The sequence below is a fragment of the Harpia harpyja genome, chromosome Z (genome assembly GCF_026419915.1).
Source record: "Harpia harpyja isolate bHarHar1 chromosome Z, bHarHar1 primary haplotype, whole genome shotgun sequence".
In the NCBI taxonomy this organism is placed as follows: domain Eukaryota; kingdom Metazoa; phylum Chordata; class Aves; order Accipitriformes; family Accipitridae; genus Harpia; species Harpia harpyja.
Genome location: NC_068969.1, coordinates 93470190 through 93491458, shown reverse-complemented (window position 1 = coordinate 93491458; position 21269 = coordinate 93470190). Strand labels below are relative to the sequence as shown.

At 39.5% G+C, this 21269-nt stretch overlaps 2 protein-coding genes across 7 annotated transcripts in view; one reads left to right on the top strand and one right to left on the bottom strand.

The window, feature by feature from the left end:
* The window catches only part of CENPK (centromere protein K), a 23524-nt gene extending 18066 nt beyond the window's left edge, over window positions 1-5458 (bottom strand). Inside the window, exons 1-2 of one of the 2 annotated variants that reach the window (XM_052777108.1) lie at window positions 5319-5458; window positions 1962-2063 (exon numbers count right to left, since the gene is read on the bottom strand). In XM_052777108.1, coding sequence (XP_052633068.1) covers window positions 1962-2063; window positions 5319-5321 — 105 coding nt within the window. In that variant the 5' untranslated portion in view covers window positions 5322-5458. Of the gene's footprint in view, window positions 1-1961; window positions 2064-4893; window positions 4999-5318 lie in introns of those variants that run through there. The other variant, XM_052777109.1, reaches the window with a different exon arrangement.
* PPWD1 (peptidylprolyl isomerase domain and WD repeat containing 1) lies at window positions 5447-21269 on the top strand. Of its 5 annotated transcripts, none has more exons than XR_008233503.1 (12): window positions 5447-5676; window positions 6689-6791; window positions 7470-7570; window positions 9432-9552; window positions 12055-12502; window positions 13085-13275; window positions 13769-13958; window positions 15360-15541; window positions 19139-19220; window positions 19667-19849; window positions 20528-20689; window positions 20897-21047. XR_008233503.1 is itself a non-coding variant. In XM_052777103.1 (12 exons), exons 1-12 carry the CDS (start codon window positions 5469-5471, stop codon window positions 21038-21040), a joined length of 1923 nt encoding a protein of 640 aa, XP_052633063.1. In that variant the 5' UTR covers window positions 5447-5468; the 3' UTR covers window positions 21041-21269. The 5 variants fall into 5 exon arrangements, 4 of the variants coding, with proteins under 4 accessions (XP_052633063.1, XP_052633062.1, XP_052633066.1 ...); XM_052777103.1 differs by lacking the exon at window positions 20528-20689 and having other exon boundaries at window positions 5447-5579; window positions 5610-5676; window positions 20897-21269; XM_052777102.1 differs by lacking the exon at window positions 20528-20689 and having other exon boundaries at window positions 20897-21269.

Below are 21269 nucleotides of genomic sequence, written 5' to 3'. Positions count from 1 at the left end.
GAAATTGAACAAAAGTTGTTTAATATAGGAATAAAAGAGTTTTGACTTGGCTCCTACCACATCCCTCAGAGCCTGACCCAGAACAGCAAATTAAGAAATATTTTGAAATCATACCACAGTAAAAAAGTAGAACTTCAATTAACTGAAAAGTAGAAAAGTAGCAGCTAAGAAAAGATGTATGATTTGAGGGAAAAGGCAAGTCATGAGGGAAAAGTTCATACGGGGAAAGACACTGACCAGATGAAGAACACGAGAAACTGGGAAGAGTGAGTCATGGACAAGGCTGAATAGGGAAGCTGCTGAGAAGTTAACACATTTGCTGCTACTATTCTGGCTCTCCAAACAGAGCAATCACATCATAATACACATTTTCAGTTTTAACTCATTTAGGGCAATATACTGTACACTTCAGAAATGGTCTCACTTTTAGAAGTGCACTACATCAGCTCCCATGACTACAATGGGATATATATTAAGTCTGAAATTCAAGCCACCACAGATATCCAAGGCTTCAGCAGGAGATGCCTGCTAAACTCTTTCTTGTTTTATAACTGTCAGCAATTTAACCTGCCCCATGACAGGGCAGGATGTATTCTATTAAGCAGTAAAACTAATAAGCAGTACTTTGGAAACCTTGCTGTTAATGTCTTGGAACCAAAACACAATACAGGATTTCTCCAGTAAAAACTGCTAATGCTGACACACAATCATTGGAACATTACATCATAAACCATATAACCTAGGAGCTAATTCAATGACTACTAGTTGTTTGAACTTTTTGCTGAAACATGCATGCATCCAGAATGCAACAATCATGAAGTAATAAAAATCCACTGTTATTATCAACTTCCAAAAATAACACACATTATCACCTCCTATATTGTTTTGGGGATGCTGGGAACAAGATATCAAAGATTGTAAATTAAATTCAAAATAATAAACTTTCTAACTTCCCTTCTAACCTGAAACTTCCAAATAAAGTTCACATCTTCTGAAGTGGTGCCAAACAAAACTTGTGTTGATAACTTATGGTATTTCAGAAACCTAGACACAGGATTCCCTGCCACTTGTTCAATATTAAGATAAGTTACCTGTAACAGCAAATAAAATCACATTAGTCTTTTTAAATCTAATTCTGTAAAACTATTGCACTGTAGGTTGTCTATGCTTTGTTCTACTTTAAGTTTGGAAGTATTTTTACTTCAGTTTCTGATACTTCTAATGCTTTGAGTTTACAACTCAGAACTCAAGCAAATAGCATATAGATACCACATAAAATTGAGTGAAGCAATTAAGACTCTCAAAATATAATTTAGAACATAATTTTTCAGAACCAGCAGAATCTTACAGGATGCATAGCATTCCCTCAGAACTGTTAAAAGCTTATCTTTCCTGGGATTCATGTAAATAAAAATAACTCCCTCTAAAATGTTATTATTAGCATATTGGACCATATATTGAGATAGATAAATTTTATTCTTGAGGATGTAACTGTCAGTTTGCATGAGCATATGCTAACATCGTCATCCTGGTAAGGCTCTTTCTCCTCCCATTCTCCTTCTCCTTTAAGATCCAAAGTATTTGTGAACAGCAGTTGAATCCCATCTTGCATAAGGCTAAAGAGGGAAGGCTCTCGAGTCTCAGTGTGGTGGTACTACCAGAACACAAGTAAATTGTTTAATTTTCCGTAGTTTTAACATATACTCCCATTCTATTTAACTAAATCATAACATCAGCCACTGTAAACAAAGTTTGACACTGCAAGGCATTCTTCACTCCTGCCAGCACTTCTACCTTTGGCCTTTCTGAAGATCTTCTTTTCCTTTTTTTTTTTTCTTGTTTTGTTGTGGTGGTTTCTTTGGAAGGTGGTGGTAAGCATGCAGTGAAGGATAGGAAGATGAACAAAAAAATGCTAAGGAACATTTACAACAGATCTAGTCTATCACTTGTGATTTGCATACCTCTTCCATCTTCTGCCAAATACTCTCACATTCATTCAAGAGTTCTTCCTTGGCATCTACAGGACAAACCGAGTCATTGGTGATTTCTGGTAAATATTCAGCCTATTAATGAGCAAATAGAGCAGTTATTATGTAGATCTACAATAATTATTAACACCTTACTGAATCATACATACGTGACCTGAACTAGCAGGTAACAGAGCAATCCCTCTGAATCTAAAGCTTTCAGTTAACTTCCCTGTATTTCTAAATAGCACCCAATCACTCAGTAAAATCAGCTAACTATATTACTATAGTAAAATTTGAAGACACTAACAATGTTTTTTAAAATTGAATCACAAAGCCCTAAATTTTCAAAACAGCTTTGACTATCTGCAATGGTGATTTTTATTTCCTGACAACTTGTCGTGGTTTAAGCCCAGCCAGCAACTAAGCACCACGCAGCCGCTCACTCACTCCCCTCACCCAGCAGGAACAGGGAGAGAATCAGAAAGAAAAAGGTAAAACTCATGCATTGAGATAAGAACAGTTTAACAGAACAGAAAGGAAGATACTAATAATGATAATAACAACAATAATAAAATGACAATACTACTAATAAAAAGACTGGAATATACAAAACAAGCGATGCCCAGTGCAATTGCTCACCACTTGCCAACTGATGCCCAGTTAGTTCCCAAGCAGCGATCCCCGCAGGCCAACTCCCCCTGGTTTATATACTAGACGTGACATCACATGGTATGGAATACCTCTTTGGCCAGTTTGTGTCAGCTGCCCTGGCTGTGTCCCCTCCCAACTTCTTGTGCCCCTCCAGCCTTCTTGCTGGCTGGGCATGAGAAGCTGAAAAATCCTTGACTTTAGTCTAAACACTACTCAGAAACAACTGAGAACATCAGTGTGTTATCAACATTTTTCTCACACTAAATCCAAAATACAACACTATACGAGCTACTAGAAAGAAAATTAACTCTATCCCACCTGAAACCAGGACACGACTTTAGTAAAGAAACAGTAAGAGAATCTCACATCTACAAAGCCATGCTTCTTTTCCATGTATTTGCAAAGTTCTTAGGCATAGTTACTTCTGCTCCGTCTTCCAACAGATGTCCTACCCTATATCTCCTTATGACAACTTGAATTTAGAATCTTTTTGATTGACATATTAAAGTGTCCTGGAGGTTACTTGAAAAACAAACAAAAAACCCATGAAAGATATGCAGGCAACCAAGCAAAGAGGACACCAGGTCAGTCAAGAGAAAAATCAACCCAAGTTAAATTAAAAAATTTGATAAACTGTTGGGTCAGATAGAAACACATCCAAATTCAGAAATTTAATCCTAGTTAAATCTATAAAGACATAGATGAACAACAACAGCAATTAAGAGGAAAAAAAAACAAGAAGGGCAAAAATGGCACTCAAAGGGGAATTTTTTTAAGGTAAAACAAGCAACCAGGATTTCCTAGACATACAAGATGCAGGAAGCCTTTAAAAAAAAAAAAACTTAAATGGATCACTAAGCCCACCAAATACTTAGCAATTAAAAAGAAACATTAAAAAAAAGATAAAGACCTAAAGAAGAAATAAATATCTGCCTTCTTAATGATGCCAAAATTCCCAACTTGACCTTTTGTTCATTTTTGGAACAAAAATGCAGTATCACAGAAAATTACGTTGGAAACTTGAATAATTTAAAAGGAGAGAAATATTCAACTAGTACCTTCAATGTTCAAGTATGCCATAGCAGAGTGGCTAAGACACAAATCAGAACATCTCACTGAACACTGGAAATATTCTAGAGAACTGAAAGGTAGCAATACTTCTACTAAGCCTTCCTCGCAAATTTGTTGCATCAGTAGTTAAAAACAGAACACTAGAAAATGTGGATTGCCATGACGTGATAAGGTCTAATGAGGACAGTTTTTGCAAAGGAAAATCATTATCCTCCTAAGAGTCTTGGAATGTCTCCATAACAAACATAATTTATTAAGACTTCTGAAATACCTCCAGATTAGTCCCCCACAGAAGGCTAGTAAAGAAACTAAGCAGTCTTGAGATGCAATGTACTTTTTTTTCCTCAGACAAAAACTGTCAAGGAGACAAACAAAAAAGCCCCTCAACAGAATTTTCATCATGCCCAAAAGACTCAACAGCAGAGTTAAGAAGGCCTGAATAAAAAAAATAAAAGGGGGGGGGGGACGACAGAAAAAGGAGGTACAACCTTTGGAAATTTGAAAGGTGTCTAGGGGTAAAAAGTCCTGTCCCCCTGTGTCCCCCCTCAATAATACAATCCATCAACATGAAAACATTATACGAAATAAACCTGAGTACATAGCCAACTCCCCCTCCCCAAATGTTTAAATTGTTATAATAATGTTATTGTTGTTGACCCTCAAAATTCCCATGATTGATTTCACACAAAGTTTCAAAACGTACACATTATAAGATACTACAAGTCTCTGTAGTGCAAGCCAAACAGACTCGTAGTCCCCAGTACTATGCTGTTAATTACCTTACAAAGTATATACATTGAAGTATCATGTTCAAATGTCTTTCCTTGTGGATTGAAGTTTTGCCTATTTCTGAATGGTAAAATTAGGTTTCTATTTGTACACCATACCTGAAAACTGAAGACTTTTTTTTGCACGTCACTAATATTAATGCATTCCAGTATCAACAAGTTAATCCTTCTTACCGCATTTTACAACCACATAATTAGGTAAAAAATACATGCAAGGACAAGTGTGCATTGTATACACTCTGCCAGCCAAGAGATCAGGGAAGCTTTATGGGAAATGTTTCATGTCAACAAAACCAAAACGACCAACTACTGGAAGAAATTCAGAGATGAGAAAGGAAAGTAACAGCAGCCCTGGGAAAACTGATAGGGAAAAAAAGAACCAACCCCCCAAAAAAAGAAAACCAGGAGTTCACCGTGGGAAGGAGAAGAATAAAAGCAGGATCCCAGTAACATCATAACAGAGGTTAGACGGGCATCTCCCCCTCTCCCCGACATAAGCCCCAGTACTACGCCAGCGACAGGAGAACACGAGGAAGGAGGCTACTCCTCGCAGGCCAGGGCTGACCGCGCCCTTCCCCCAGGCGGCAGCGGGCGGGCGGGCGGGCAGGCAGGGGCCGGCCGGCCAGCCCGCTCCCCTCCCGTCGGCCCCGCCGCCCTAACGGCCGCCGGCCCCGCCGCCCTAACGGCCGCCCCGGCTCCACGGTCAGGGAGCTGCTCCGCTCAGTCGCCGAAACGCGGGAGCCCCCGCCTCGGGCCAGCGGCGGCGCTCCGGACGGACAGGCGGGCGGACGGGCAGGCGGGAGGCCGCCCGGCCAGCGGGGCGCCGGCTGCCCCTTACCATGGCGGTTCGGCTCAGCCTCGCTCTGCTCTGCTCTGCCCGCGTCTTCCACTGCGCGCGCTCGACGCTGACTAGCTGCGCCCCGCGACGTCACGTTTAAAGCGCCCGGCAACGGGACGTAGCGCGGGCGGGACGCGTCGTTGGGAAGTGATGTTCGGCAGCATGGCGTCGTCCAACTCGGAGCGTAAGCGAAAGCAGCTGGAGACGGCGGGCGGCCGTGAGGAGAAGGAGGAGGAGGAGGAGGAGGAGGAGGCGGCGGCGGTGGTGGTGGCGGCGGCAGCAGCAGACGAGGAGGATGAGGAGGAGCGCTGGGTCGGTCCGCTGCCGGGGGAGGCCGCCCAGGCGAAGAAGAGGAGAGGTAATGGGGGGAGCGGCGGAGCCTTCGCCCGCCGGCCCCTTCTCTGGGGAGCGGCGCCGGAGGCGTCTGTGGCGCTGCCCTGGGCCGGCTCCGAAGCGGTGGGATCGCCTGCGGGCCGCAGGCCCCGCCGGGAGCGCGGCCGCCCTCGGGCGGCGTCTCGTACGTAAACCGACCGGGCTGTGGAGGGACCCCTCCACCCCCGGGTGCAGAGGCGTAGGCCGGGCACGCCGTGTTTCTTCTGCTCCTTCTCCCGGAGGAGGCCGGCCGGGAGGCCCCGCATTGCGGCGCCCGCACGGCTGGAGCCGTGCCGCCCGCGGCGGCGGGGTCTCTGCGCTGCGGGTCGCTGCCCCGGGCCGCGGGAGCAGGAGCAGCCTGCGGGCCGTGCTTTGACACACGGACTTTACGCGTCCGGCAACTCGCAGCTCTCTGGGTGTCGTCGTAACGTAAACCTGAGTTTGACGGCGTTCAACAGATGCGGTTCGGTGACAAATGGCACCGCGCGGGTGTTAACTATTAGGATGTAGAAGTCAGAAGTGAAAGTAGAAAATCAGATTATTTTAGGTGGGCCAGTTAAACAACGAACTGGGTAGGTGCTAGCACTGAGCATTTAAACCACGGTACCTGCGTGGGACCTTGCATCTCTTAACAGCAATAGGGATGCGTTTGGTTTTGGAAGAAAGTGAGGTGGGGATGATCTTCTGGTTTCTGGCAGTTACTTTAAAAAGTGTTGTGTTGAATTTTTTTGTATACAGTCAGACAGCCACGGTAATAGTTGCTTTAAAAGGGGGCATCTTTATGGGTTAAGGCAGAGTTTGGGTGGCTTTAGTCTGCCGAGAATCTCCAAGTACAAAGCCACACTGGAAACCTCCTTTATTAGGTTTGCACAAAATCCTAGCGTAGTCTTGACCAAAATGGGAGTAAACTATTCAAGCGTAAGTAAGGGAGAACAGAAGCTAGATGTACCTTTATGGGGAAAAAAAAAGTTCCTGATTTTTCTTTTTATTCTGTTTAGTTCTTGAATTTGAACATGTCTACCTTGAAAATCTACCGTGTGCTTCAATGTATGAACGCAGTTACATGCACAGAGATGTCATTACACATGTAGCATGTACTAAGTAAGTGTTTTTTTTTTTTCTACTGTATCTCATTGTCAGAGATGTATTTTTGTATATGGTAGGAAGTTTCCACTGTAAAAGTTTAATAATGGAAAGTTACTGTGTCCAGAAAACTAAGTGCAAAGGAAAGAAGTGAGATAAAAATTGTTTAAATAGACTAAAAGAGGATCTTAAAATCCTTATTGCAGCGACTGAATTAAGCGCTCAAGCTATCTGTACAAGATTCTGTTTATTTCACTAGAGGATCAGACTTATATATGTTTCAACAAAGATCTAGAAAGAACTAACGGCATACAACCAATACTACTAACACAGGAGTGCATATCTGGCTCAGCTGGGATGTTTGCCAGTCCTCAGAACAGTTAAAGATAAAAACATTCCATACACATACTCGTGACTGTCTTCAGCCACATCTTCCCAGGCATACACTGGGCTATCCTCCCACCTGACCTTGTAAAACTAGTTCTTCAAAGGCTTGGCAAACACGCAGCACAACAAATTCTAACGGTTCACTCTTGAAAAAAAATGCCAGGTGTTCCGAGCTGCTCCCACAATATATGTTCAAAATTCATTCTCTACACAGCGTTAATTATAGTGCAAATTACTTCCTGCTGTGAAAGTGCATAATGTGTGTATCTTTTTTTTTTTTTTTCTGTTGTTTTTCTTTTGTAATTGTAGGACAGATTTTATTATAACAGCCAGTCATGATGGACATGTAAAATTCTGGAAAAAAATAGAAGAAGGGATTGAGTTTGTTAAACACTTCCGGAGTCACCTAGGTAAGAAGTTGCTTTTTCCTCTCTAAAGAACGTCGTTTTTTCCTCCCCTTTGCTCGTAGTTGTTTGAAGAGGGAGTGCAAATAAAGAGGAGAGGGGTTCTGGGATTCATTTACTGCAGTCAGGGATTAAATGATATCTACCTATCTTCCTTCATTCCCCTGTCCTGTTGCATTTTGCTCCCAAACTGCAGGAGGGATAGGGTGAGAATAAAACGTAGGGCTCCTCCTGCACAGATCCCCTGCATCCTTTGCATTGCCTTGTGCCCTGCCTGTGGGGAGAACATCTAGGACATGAAGAAACTGTCTATTTAAAAATAAGTGAACAAGGTACATAAAATCCACAGAAGTTTAAAAAGATGTTACTTAAAGTAAGGTTACCTTCATCCCTTATGACCTGGTTTCAGGTGGGTTAATTTTCTTTCTAGTAGCTGGTATGGTGTTGTGTTTTGGGTTCAGTGTGAGAAGAATGTTGGTAACACACTGATGTTTTCAGTTGTTGCCAAGTAGTGTTTATTCTAAGTCAAGGATTTTTCAGCTTCTCATGCCCAGCCAGCAAGAAGGCTGGGGGTGCTAGAGAAGTTGGGAAGGGACACAGCGAAGGCAGCTGACCCAAACTGGCCAAAGGGGTATTCCATACTGCGTGATATCGTGTCCAGTGTATAAGCTGGGGGGAGTTGGCCTAGGGGGTGATCACAGCTCGGGAACTAACTGGGCATCAGTTGGCAAGTGGTGAGCAATTGCACTGGGCATCACTTGTTTTGTATATTCCAGTCTTTTTATTATTAGTATTGTCATTTTATTATTTTTATTATTACCATTTTTGGTTTCTTCCTTTCTGTTCTATTAAACTGTTCTTAACCCATGAGTTTTACTTGTCTTTTTCCCGATTCTTTCCCCAATCCCACTGGGTGGGGGGGAGTGGGTGAGCGGCTGCGTGGTGTTTAGTTACCGGCTGGGGTTAAACCACAACACCTTATCTTTTTCTTTTTCCCCCTGCAGCATGGAAAAAAAAAGGGTTATTTTCATCTAGAATTATTGCAGCTGTAGAGTAAATTCTGCATCATTGTCATGATTATCAGCTGAATTGCAATTAAGAATTAATAATTTTAACCCAATTTTCTGAGTTAATAAATACACACAGCTCTTCTATACTATGCTAAGCTTTAAATAGGCTGCACAGAAAACGAGGTTCTCATTGCTATTAGAAGTGATGATATGCCTCATGGAAAAAAGCAGTTTGAGATGCAGATACATGTTACAATAAGAAAAATATGTAATAATAGATAGTAAAAGTACTGTTTCTTTTTAGAGTTAGAAAAAAATGTTATGGTGGGTTCTTTAGCTTCTCATTATATACAGAAACAAAATGTGAGAACAAAGCCTACCAAGAAAATATAAGTATTGTGAAAAACTTATGGAAGGCTCAATTGCAGAGTAGTTTTGAGTATTATGTGTGTTAATAGCAGGACTGTAATAGACTATAGAGTTCTGCTTCTTATTCTGTTTTGAGAGATGCAAGGTGAAGAGCACATAATTTTTTACCATATCATAATGTTATTCTCAGGTTTTTTTTAAATGAACACTTTAGATGAAAAGAATTGCAATTATAATCTTTCATTTATGTATATGATAGAGTTCATTGTCATGTACATGATGCTAACATCTGTTTTGTCTGATAGAAAGTGTTGTTTTGTGAGGATTATTTTTGTTTGTGGTTTTTTTTTAGTCAGGTAGTTTATGTCAAAAAAGTGGAGAAGCAGCTGAGAAACAGGTTTAAACCTCTGTAGGTTTTTTCCTGTGGAATATTGAAAAGAAAGATGTCCCTTTCTTGTGTCTTGATAGCATGTTAACTTTTTTAATAGGTGTTATTGAGAGTATTGCTGTTAGTTCGGAGGGAGCATTATTCTGTTCAGTTGGAGATGACAAAGCAATGAAGGTGTTTGATGTAGTCAACTTTGATATGATCAACATGCTGAAACTTGGGTAAGTTACTCAGTTCCTGAAAATGTTTGTTTGGGATTATAAATGGGGGTTATTTTGCTAAGAGGTAAGTCAATAATTTGGGTTTTTTGAGGTTTTTTTTTTCCCCCAGTCAGATGAAGCTGAGTAAGTTGCATTATCCAAAATGCATCCAGTGGCTGGAGACTGCCTGACTGAATAGAAAAACTTACGACTCTGTATGCACAGTACATGAGTGGAGTAGGTCTGTGCCTTTCCTCAGTGTCAAATATGCACAAAGATGTGATGTTTCTCAGAATACTTAGTTAGCTGTAATTTTTTTTCTGTTGTTTAGCACTAAATTTAAAAATTATAGCCAACTAGTAGTTCCAGTAGAGAAGGAATTTGGCCTGTATATATTGTCTTATTTATTGTCATAGGGATAGAAATTTCCTTCTTCTGTTAGAAAAAATGTTGTTGTTTTCCTTAGTCTTGCTGTTGTAGGATTTCTGTAGTTATACAGTACGTAGCTAAAGAATCTGGGAGAAATAGGAATGGATATTATTGGAATTATAACAATACCAGAGGAAAACAAGCCCCACACTGTTACAAGGGTAAATTTGGAGGGTTGGAGGATTATTGAATGCTGTACCAAGTATGGTAGAAATACTGATGTTTCCATAAGCCTTTTATAAACTACATAAGCCTTTATAAACTACAAAAAAAAAAAAAAAAGCTTTTCAGAATGCCTATATAAAAGCTTAGGTTGTCTGCTTTGTTGATTGTAGTTTTAGTATCATCCTCCAGATAATGTACTTAGCCTATAGGAATTGATTCTCTCTTGGCTGTCTGCTGTGGAAAAATTCCAGTTAGCCTTAGTCTTTTGTTTTTGCTGGTCTTTTCTGCTTAGCAGCCCTGTATTGGTAAACTTGGTAACATTATAGGATGAAAAAAAAATGAATTTAATATTAAGAAAAACTTAATTTGATGTCACAATAGAAGGTGCTTTTTTTCTGTTTGAGAATTCAGGGAAAACTGAGATAGAATTTAAATCTATTTTGCTTCAGGGATACCGATAACATTTTCCTATAGTATGTTCCCTGATTTATCTTTAAATAGATTTTTTTTTCAACGTCAGTAATCAAGACGCCCCTCTCCCCATATATTTTTTTTCAGCGATAATTGGGTTTTACCTGAAGTGAACTCTTTAATGAAGAAGAGAATGGTATACAGCTGTAATATAAACAGCATCCTGAATAGCCTTTTAAAACTTAATGTTTGTTGCTCTATCTTCTGCATTACTGTTTGTTGAGCAGATAGTTTCTGTTGACGTGCCTGAGAATTTTTTCATGGCTGTTTGCTCAGGCTTGCAATGGTTAATGTAGAATCATAATTTCTGTGTGGTCTTTTCAGCTCACATCATCTTGTGTTGCCTGCTTTGATAGGTATATGCTGGTGTACTGCAAGGTTGATTAACTTTGTCGCAGATTTTTCAGATCCTTTCAGTTCTACCTAATCTATATAGTGTGGCTATCTGCAAATCCCCATGCTTTATGCTTTCATCAATGATCTGGAGAAGGGCAGCTACTTCTGCAGAAACTTTGGATAATGATTCATAGATCAATAGGACATCATATTTATTTATTTATTTATGTTTTGATCCTTTTCTTTCTAGTGAACCTGAAACAAACTTCTGATTATGTTTCTCTTTATGAAAATCTTTACCAGACAGGCATTGAAAATCCAAATTATTAGTGTCTGTCATTTGTCAGTCCTTCAGTATCTGTTAGTTTGATTTGTGAAAGGATGCTAAATATGAGTTTTCTATGGAGACTGTATCATTTCCTTGTGGTCTGTCATTTAGCTTCTGAATTCTGGTTCTTAAAGTCTATGGTTACAGACTTTTTTTAAAAATAGATGTATATCATTGACCATATCTCTGGCTTGTTTTATTTGTAGAGTATGTTTTTGGTAGTAGCAAATGGGTTCCTTCTTAAATGCATTCAGAATGCCTATTGAATATACGGTGATTGTCTTAATTTTACTTACATCGCTTTGGGGAGGGTTGTTGTTTGTTTGGCTTTTTTTTGGCAAGACTTAGTTGAACTTTCCTGTAAGTATGTGGCAAAGGTGCAGTTGTCTTCATTTCCACTGAAGCATTAATCACTTAACGGAAGGAAGAGAAATGCTGTTGAGTCATAGAAGTTGAGTAGTAATCATTAATGGCACTGGTAATATTGAGCTGCATTTCCATCCCTACTCTTTTTTTATACCCACCTTCTACCTTTGCTTTCTATCACCGTGTCTCTATAAAACAATATGGGAACAATAGAAATTGGCTGAGCCATCCACTAAATTGTGTTGCTTGGAAAAGCTTGGTTGTAACACTGTTGAATTTTAGCAAGACAGATATTAGCAAGACTAGTGAATAAAGTTCAAAATTTGCTTCTGATACTTGATTTCAAGTTTATAGCATAACTCAATTCTTATCTAAGTAACACCAGTCCTTATTTCTTTTTTCTTTTCTCCTTCTACTCTTTGTTGCAGCTACTACCCTGGCCAATGTGAATGGGTATATTGCCCTGGAGATGCCATATCTTCTGTTGCAACATCTGAGAAGAGCACAGGAAAAATATTCATATATGATGGACGAGGAAATAACCAGCCACTTCATGTTTTTGATAAACTCCATACATCCTCTCTAACTCAGATACGGTTGAACCCTGTCTACAAAGTAGTAGTGTCTTCTGACAAATCTGGAATGATTGAGTACTGGACTGGTACTCCTCATGAATATAAATTTCCCAAGAACGTGAACTGGGAGTATAAAACAGATACTGATCTATATGAATTTGCTAAATGCAAGGCTTACCCATCCAGTATAAGTTTTTCACCTGATGGCAAGAAAATGGCCACTCTTGGGTCTGACAGAAAAGTTAGAATTTTCCGTTTTCTGACGGGGAAGCTCATGAGAGTCTTTGATGAATCTCTGAGTGTAAGTTTGGTCTTGCTTCTCTTTTTTTGAGGCTTTTTGTCTACTTGCTTGAATATATTTGCCAGCACATGCACTTAAGTTATCATCTGTTGCTAAAGCTGAGCTTCATTGCTATATTTTTCTTGCAGAAAAGGTTTTCAGTGTTCTCTTCCTTACCTCTTGTATTGCTTTACCCCAGAATTAATTCTGACTCATTTATGTTAGTTATGCAGTGAAACTGAGTTGTTGATCTTCATCTGTGTTTTCATACTGCTAGATTTCTTTTTACTAGAAAGCAATTATGGAAAATGCCCATTTGAAATAACATCAAAATAATGAATTAAATTTGTCATCTTCTAAGAACTTTGTTAGACAGCTACACACTTCCCTTTCTTTGCTTAAGCCTAGTACTACAACATGCCTATTGGGTCATTAAAATAAGGAGAGTGTTACTTGTATTTATTTTAATTCCTCAGTTAAGTTTGAGTGGAGTAGTCTCACTTGAGTTCTGTATTTTCTAAGCATGTGGATTAGTGTTTTGCTGGATCAAAAGTTTAAAATACTTTCATATAATAGATTTTTTTTTTTTTCTTTTTTCTGTAGATGTTTACTGAACTTCAGCAGATGAGACAGCAACTACCAGACATGGAGTTTGGTCGACGTATGGCAGTTGAGCGTGAGCTGGAGAAAGTGGATGCAGTAAGATTAATTAATATAATTTTTGATGAAACTGGACACTTCGTTCTCTATGGAACAATGTTGGGCATTAAGGTCATAAATGTAGAGACTAACAGGTAGGTTCCAGCAACACACATTGAGATAAACATGTTTGTTTCAAAATCTGTAGTCAGTCAAATTTACAGTGTATTTAAAACTTGATGTGACTGTGGGGGTGTCTAACCTTTTGTTGTTGTTGTTGTGATTTGGGAGCCTTACATTACATACTTCCATGCTTAGTAATGACTTGTTGCAGTTTAAAGTTTAGGAAAACGAGGAGAAAATATGGCAAGCATATTTGTATTAAAAGTGTGTAATCAGTTCATCTCTGCCTAACTGGATGTGGTAACACAAAGTAAATGCAGATCATGCAGTTGGGATTTTGTTGCATAAGGAAGCTGACTAGTAAATTATGTAGCAAGTTTGAATAGAGAAGCATCATAAAAACAATTAGTAAATTATTTTGAGGGGGCTTTGTGATTTTGGTTTGAGTCTTGCAGTCAGAAAGGAGACATTCTCTGACTATGAGCAGCTAACAGTAGTTACACCTTTTTACATCTTGTACTTCAGGTGTATTCGTATCTTGGGAAAACAAGAGAACATCAGAGTGATGCAACTAGCTTTGTTCCAAGGAGTAGCAAAGAAACATCGTGCTGCAATCACTATAGAGATGAAGGCATCTGAAAATCCTGTTCTCCAGAATATCCAGGCGGATCCGACAGTAATCTGCACAGCTTTTAAAAAAAATAGGTTTTACATGGTGTGTGTGGTTTCTGTTTAAATAACTTCAGTATTGTATTGATGTTTGCTCTGCATTAGTTTTTATTTTTCTTCTTGCACCTTTCCAGTGGTTTTTGTCTTGAGTATTTGTGAACACAGCTTTTCCAGAGGAGTCCCTTTGTGTTGCAAGTATATTCTAGAATTTTTAGCTTGAACTAGCTATACATTGACTAGGAATGGCTTTTTAGTCTTCAATTTTTTTTATTTTTGCTCAAGCAGTTAAATAAACTTGGATGGTTTTGGCTGTCTAAATTTTAGTTCCCTGAGAAGGGTATACACTTTTGTTCTAGCTGAAAAAAAAACTTAAATAAGAACATGTAAAAAGCCTAACCAGATCTTATACTGATAAAGAACCAATAATTAACTGTATAAAATATGTAATAAAACATAATTAAATTCAGAGCAGCATCAGGACTCGGTAGCACCAAGTACATTATGGGCAACTAACTAAGACAGGAGTCATCTTCCTGTTAACAATTTAGATTTTACGTGAGATGCAATGAATAAGCCAAACAGACAAGCAGTTCCAGAGTAGTTAGTAGTTGATCGGGGATGTGATCACCACAGAGGTTATAGAGATTGGTCTGTCTGTTTTTACTTGTGCTTGAATTTGATCATGTTTTCCATTGGAGCAAGACAGTATACTTTCTAAAGCTTTGTGTGGTTAGTGTGTAGTATATAATGGAACAATTATATACTCTGAACAATTTGACAAGTGAGGAGGAAAAGCTAGATGAAATCTGGAAACATTACTTAATGTTAGAGAAAACATGACTGTATGCGTGCAGAAAGATGAGTGATTGTCATTTGATATGTAAGTGTACTACTCAAGCGGATGCTTGTGTACTTGTATATTTATTCTGTGTTTTCCTGTAAGTACTATAAAAATTAGACTTCTGAGATTTTGCCTGTTTTGAGGTAAGTTTGCTGTTTTTCTATAGTTCTATATTAATGAAGTATTGGAATAAGAGGTTTTAGTTTGACTTTGTAGTGAAACTGAAAGTTTTGTGATGAAACCTGCCAGTTTTGTCTGAATATAACAGAACACATTGATATTCTCCTCTCTTCTTTTGAAGAAAAGATGCTGAACTACTGTGGGCTTTCTGTTGAAAAGGGGAGGAAGTTTAGAGATAAGAGATTATAAAAAGTTACTTGGATTTGCATGCAGTTGTACTAGCATTTGTGACTGTGGAAATGCTGGTAATGCACAACACTGAAATGCAAGGATAGACTGTCTATGAATTCTCTCCCTACGTTTCAAATCTATGTCATTGTTTAGCAGGTTGAATAATCGCATTGATATCTTGGGTGCAGAGCAGTGTGTAAGATAAGGGAGAAAAAGAAAACCAAACAGTTAGCCTTCTGTTCTTTTGTTCTTCAGTTTACTAAACGTGAACCAGAAGATACCAAGAGTGCGGATTCTGACAGAGATGTATTTAATGAGAAACCTTCTAAAGAAGAGGTCATGGCAGCCACTCAGGCAGAAGGTCCCAAAAGAGTTTCAGACAGTGCCATCATCCACACAAGCATGGGAGATATTCACATCAAGCTTTTTCCTGTTGAGTATGTATTCAGTAGTTTTTTCTGTAACTTTTTTTTTTCCTTCCTTCTGTGCTTTTTGGTGGCAGTCTCCAAGACTGACATTTCAAGCTGGGAATAATCCTTTTCTTCCCCTTTTTCTACTGTCCTTGTTTCCTGACAGTTTCTTAATACATCAAGCTAGGAATGTGACTCTTGACTAACACAAATAAAGTAGGTAAAACCAGGTCTAAATAACAGTTGGGGGCACTGTTGGTTTTTTTGTGATTTTTGCTTTCATTTAATTATTGGCTCAGGGGGTATATTCCTTTCTTAACTTTTGTTCTTTCTCTAAACCACAGATGTGGATAGGTCATGATGCTCTTCTGTGTAAGCTACATATTGTTGTAAGGCAGTGCTGTTTGATTCTGTCTTGAAAAACAAAGCAGCAGTAGATGTGGCAGTACGTCTGTATAAGCCAGAGGAATAGTGGTTTGCAACTTCCAAGTGTGGCCATTGTACTACATTTTATGTTATTGCAGCTCCTTCAAGAGCAACATAAAATTTATACCAGCATATAATATTAGTGCTGTGTATATCCAAAACCAGGCATATAATTGAAAAAGAGTTTTATGCATGACAGTTGCTGAAGTTATTGTGTCACCATATCTCCTTTGTGATGCTAATATATGCAAAGATTTTGTTATGAAACAGTAAATTTATATAATGTATTATGTTACTGTACATTGAAACTTAAACCATTTAAGCATAGTCCATACTTCTCCAAAAACAAATTCATGTTTTTTAAGGCCACACAACCTCAATTCTGCTCTGTAGGGCTGCTAGTCTTTTACTGCTCTCTTCACCAGTGTCTCCTTGCATCGCCAGAAACGCCCCAGTTTCTGGAACTCATAATTCTAGCATATAGGTTGCAGTAATGCTACAGCCTTTGCCAGTGACTGACAGGCCAAGCTACATTATTTCTGACTTTTTTTTTTAATTCCCATGCCCATGTGTCACTATATTTGCATGCATAGTATTGCTAGGTGCTTCACTGCAATGTTTTGTATGCAATTTTAAATAAAATACAGTATTATCAGGTTTGGTTATTGTTAGGTTTGTCCTTTCTTGTTCCAGTATTTCCTCTCAGCTGAGATTTGAATTTAAAATCTTATTAAGATGAACGTGATTAAAAATTCAAAGAAGAGCGTATAGGATGTACCTTTGTATGCCCTTTAAATATTTGGCCATGTGCTCGTGGAATAAAGTTGTGAATGACTGTGTACCGCTCAGCAGGAACTGGGACTATAATCTTGTCTGTTCCATTAGTTATGCCATCGGCACTCTGTTTCACAAGATGATCTGGAGTATCACTAAGCCCAAGCTCATGTTCCTTATCACAGCTAAAGTAACTCTATGACTATGGACTCAACGTGGCTCTTTTCTTCTTTCCTGGGAAAATGTGTGTGACTGCATAAGCCTGTCAATGTAGATCTACCCTGGTGTCATGACCCAGACTGGACAGACCAGGGAGTCGTGTTGAATTCAGAATTCCCTTGGGCTAAATTAAGGTGAAATGACACCAAATGATCAGTTGAACATTTTATTTATGATGGAAGCAAACTGAATTTGGGAGGCGTAACAGCAGGTGGTGTGGTTTCTCACAACAGGAATTGGCACGGAACTACCTCAGTAACCTGTGTAACCCGTGGTGACCATATACATCAGTTCAGGGAATAAGGAGATCCCTCCCGTTGGGTCAGGAGGTTCGGAGCAGACCTCCTTGCTTGCTAGACTCCTTCTCGGAGAAAAGCCCAGGGGTGGCTGGATCCACTCCTAGTCCCAGACTTGGTCAATGGTTTATGTCTGAAGGGGTGAGGTGTAGGGATTGTGGAAAAGGAAAGAGAAAGGGAGAACAAGACAGGAGGAGAAAAAGGAAGAGAGAAAGATTTCACTGGCCCTGGATCCAGTGTTGGTCTAGTCAGCCGAGGGGTCCAGTTCCAGTGGGCTTGCACACATGGGCTTCAGTTTGTGTCCTTCTATCATCTTTTCCCTTCCTTTGGGTGGGCACCCGAACTCATCAGGCCAATTAGGTGGGTGTCATGATCAGTTTGTGAGCCTTTGGCTTGGGGGTTGCCTGGGGAGCAACCTCCCCCTCCCTGCAGACATGATCTTTTGCCATGCATGGTGAGATGTTCTGCTCAGCATACCCAAAACAGCATTATCAGAAAGGGAGCTGTGCACCCTCTGGCACGCCCTCCCCTTCCTGTTGCTGCTGTCCGGCGCTGATCGGCTTCTTTTCACCTGTGGCTCCTTGCTATGCAGTTTGCCACTATGCAGAGTTAGTCCCTAAGCAGAACTTGCACCACCACAATGTTTGAGACATGAACTCTTTCAGTCTCTCACACCTGGTTACTAACCCATTTTATAAAACTAGTGGAAGAGCTATTGCAAAGAATTTTCACTCTGGTAGCAAATCACTCAGAAGTAAAAAAATCAAGTCACAAAGGTGAAGGGGTTGTTTGTTTGTTTGTTTCTGGCTTTTTATTCCATCAACAGGAATATTCCACCTCTTTACCCTGCTTCCAAGCAAGGTTTGTGAGTAGTTTCAGAGGAGGATAACTGACTTTGCTGACTGCAAGTTCTATAATATTAAAACATCGTGGTTTTAGATTGTACTTCTTGTATGCAACATTGGACATCTTACATATATAGCTTAATAGAATTATAGAGATAAAAGAGTGAACAACTTTCTGCTTATGGAGCATACACTCCTTAATTGATTTTGTAAATAAACTATGTAAGTAGAGAGCTGGGGAAGGAACATCTAATCAGTGGTGCCTTGAACTAGGCTTTGAGGAAATAGATTTGGTTCCTGACTGTCATGGTGTAAGCCCAGCCAGCAACTAAGCACCCCACAGCCGCTTGCTCTCTCCCTTTGTAGTGGGATGGGGGAGAGAATCAGAAAAGTAAAAGTGAGAAGATTCATGGGCTGTGTAAAGACAGTTTAATAGGTAAAGCAAAATCCATGCATGCAGGCAAAGCAAAATAAGGAATTCACTTACTGCTTCCCATGGGCAGGCAGGTGTTCAGCCATCTCCAGGAAAGCAGGGCTCCATCACATATAATGGTTACTTGGGAAGACAAACGCCATCGCTCCAAACATCCTCTCCTTCCTTCTTCCCCCAGCTTTATATGCTGAGCACAGTGTCATATGGCATGGAATACCCCTTTGGTCAGTTGGGGTCAGCTGTCCCGGCTGTGTCGCCTCCCAACCTCTTGTGCACCCCCAGCCTCCTCGCTGGTGGGGTGGGCTGAGAAGCAGAAAAGGCATCGGCTCTGTGCAAGCACTGCTCAGCACTAACTAAAACATCCCTGTGTTATCAACGCTGCTGCTGCCTTCCTGTGTAATTGTGCAACTTTGTACTCCTCTCATGTTTGTTTGGGTTTTTTTTGCTCCCAGCACTGGGTTTGAAGAGGTGGGGATTTGTTTTCTTCCTTATTTGATGAAAGCCGTTTCTACAGTGTGCTGAAACACTGTTTAATACAACAGGATCTTAGTCTCAGTGGAAATCTGTATGGCTTTGCCCCCATACAATTAAATATTTATTGTAGCCTGTATTTTCTGTTACATGATTTTAGGTGCCCCAAAACAGTGGAAAACTTCTGTGTGCACAGCAGAAATGGTTATTACAATGGACACATATTTCACCGTATCATCAAGGTAACTTGTAAAATTTTTTTGTTGTTGTTGGTTTAGATAATGTACCTTTGTGGTCAGTCCTCTCTGTTAAGCCTTTTATTTCCCTTTTGCACAAATGATTTCTGGAATCGCTTCAGACTTCCCTGTAAAGTCTGAAAAACTCTGAGGTTCTAAACAGCTTTATCACTTACTGGAGTGACTGCAACTGACAAGGTGGAAGAAATCTGAAGATTGAGAGAAAGATCAATTCTGCAATCCTGATTGAATTACGATTTTGTTTAATGTCAAAAGGCTTTTCTTGTAAGGCTTCTTATTTCTGTTGCACCAGAATCAAGCTGATACAGCCTAAGTGTTTGCAAAAGGTACAGAGAGTCAGGTTTCTGTCCTCCACTAGCAGGAACAGTGAGTAAGCTTGTTTTATTTCACAAGTATTCAATTATGACTTAAAGAAGCCAATTTCTATGCAGGGTTTCATGATTCAGACTGGTGACCCAACTGGTACAGGAATGGGAGGTGAAAGTATTTGGGGAGGAGAATTTGAAGATGAGTTTCATTCAACTTTACGACATGACAGACCATACACACTCAGCATGGCGAATGCAGGACCAAATACCAACGGATCCCAGTTTTTTATAACAGTAGTGCCAACTGTAAGTAATATTAAAAGCTCAGTTTAAGGCCTGGGATGCTAGTAAAAATGTATTTTTTCTGATGGAAAAAGGAACACACTAGTACTATCTAAATAATATTTTCCTGTTATTTTGCAGATAAATGTTGCACACAACAACATACACTCTGTAGGCTTCACGGAAGCCATCCTTTAAGAAATAGAAAAGTATTTTTGTCAGTTGTGATCAAGAGGCCTTTTGCCTTTAACTGGAGTAAGGGCAATGATGTCAAATTCTTAGTAAATCAGACATGTTTGCAACTGTGTATTACTAGAGTATTTTATATTAATATACTGGTTTAAAATTGATGGAAATCTAGCTATTGCTTAGATTATTTGAAGTTTTTTGATATGGTGCCAGGATGACTCCTTAATGTTGCCTAATTACAGCTATACAAAGAAGCCATTATTCAGGTTTGAAGATTTCCTTTGATCTGTGTACAATTTTGGAGCCAACAAAGAAATTTTGGTATGCGAATCTAACAGATACAAAACAAATCCTTAAACGTAACACTTATAGAAACTGCATTCTTATAGCACTTATTTCAAAATCACGTGTCTTTTTAAAAAGCACCCATCTACCACAATTTTGAGGCTTATTAAGTTATATCAGTGCCTATATTCAGATTGCTAATTGGGCATACTGTATGTTTGAATCCAGTAGTATTCTGGACTGGCACTTAGAATTCAGCTGTGAAAATACCATGAAAGAGAGACTGAAACAACATTTCTGTGAACTGAGAATACACATCAAAATTAACTATGAAATGCTACTGCATTGCTAGAACTTGACCTCTAGTACTTTAAGAAAACAATTGAAAAGGTGAGTTTAAATGCATATGTATTAGCTGCATTCTAATATTTACTTACATGCTAATATTTACATGATGTTAAGTTTCATAGTCTGAACACACAAAATGTATCCATGTTCACTTATTCTAGGTCAGTCTCTTTCTGGTTTGGTACCTAACCTACATGCTGCTTTCTATTTTAATATCGTTTTTCTTTCTCCTCCTGTGCCCTTAAACAGCCGTGGCTAGACAACAAGCACAGCGTGTTTGGACGGGTGACTAAAGGAATGGAGGTTGTTCAGAGAATCTCAAATGTAAAAGTCAATCCCAAAACTGACAAACCCTATGAGGATATCAGCATCATCAATATCACTGTGAAGTAAGCCAGGAGTTGAAGGTTCCAGCTTAAGCAGAAAAAACTTGGCATGGTGGGAGCCAAAAAGGGACCTAGAAAGAACAGAAACATTTTTGGTAATTCCTAGATGTTAAGGAGTGCCAGGACAGAGCCATCACCAGTTTTACTATTTTTAATGTACCTGAAGTGCCCTAAGTCTGTATTTCTGATAACTTTGTATTTCAAAGTAAAAACATCTGTATGTTTCTTACAAAGTC

Bases quoted from the DNA above. Each gene is read 5' to 3' on its own strand.
- PPWD1 (XM_052777102.1), top strand. From the start codon at position 5,469: ATGTTCGGCAGCATGGCGTCGTCCAACTCGGAGCGTAAGCGAAAGCAG. The intron at 5,677-6,688 runs GTAATGGGGGGA...TATTCTGTTTAG, and splicing joins CCAGGCGAAGAAGAGGAGAG to TTCTTGAATTTGAACATGTC. The intron at 9,553-12,054 runs GTAAGTTACTCA...TCTTTGTTGCAG, and splicing joins ATCAACATGCTGAAACTTGG to CTACTACCCTGGCCAATGTG.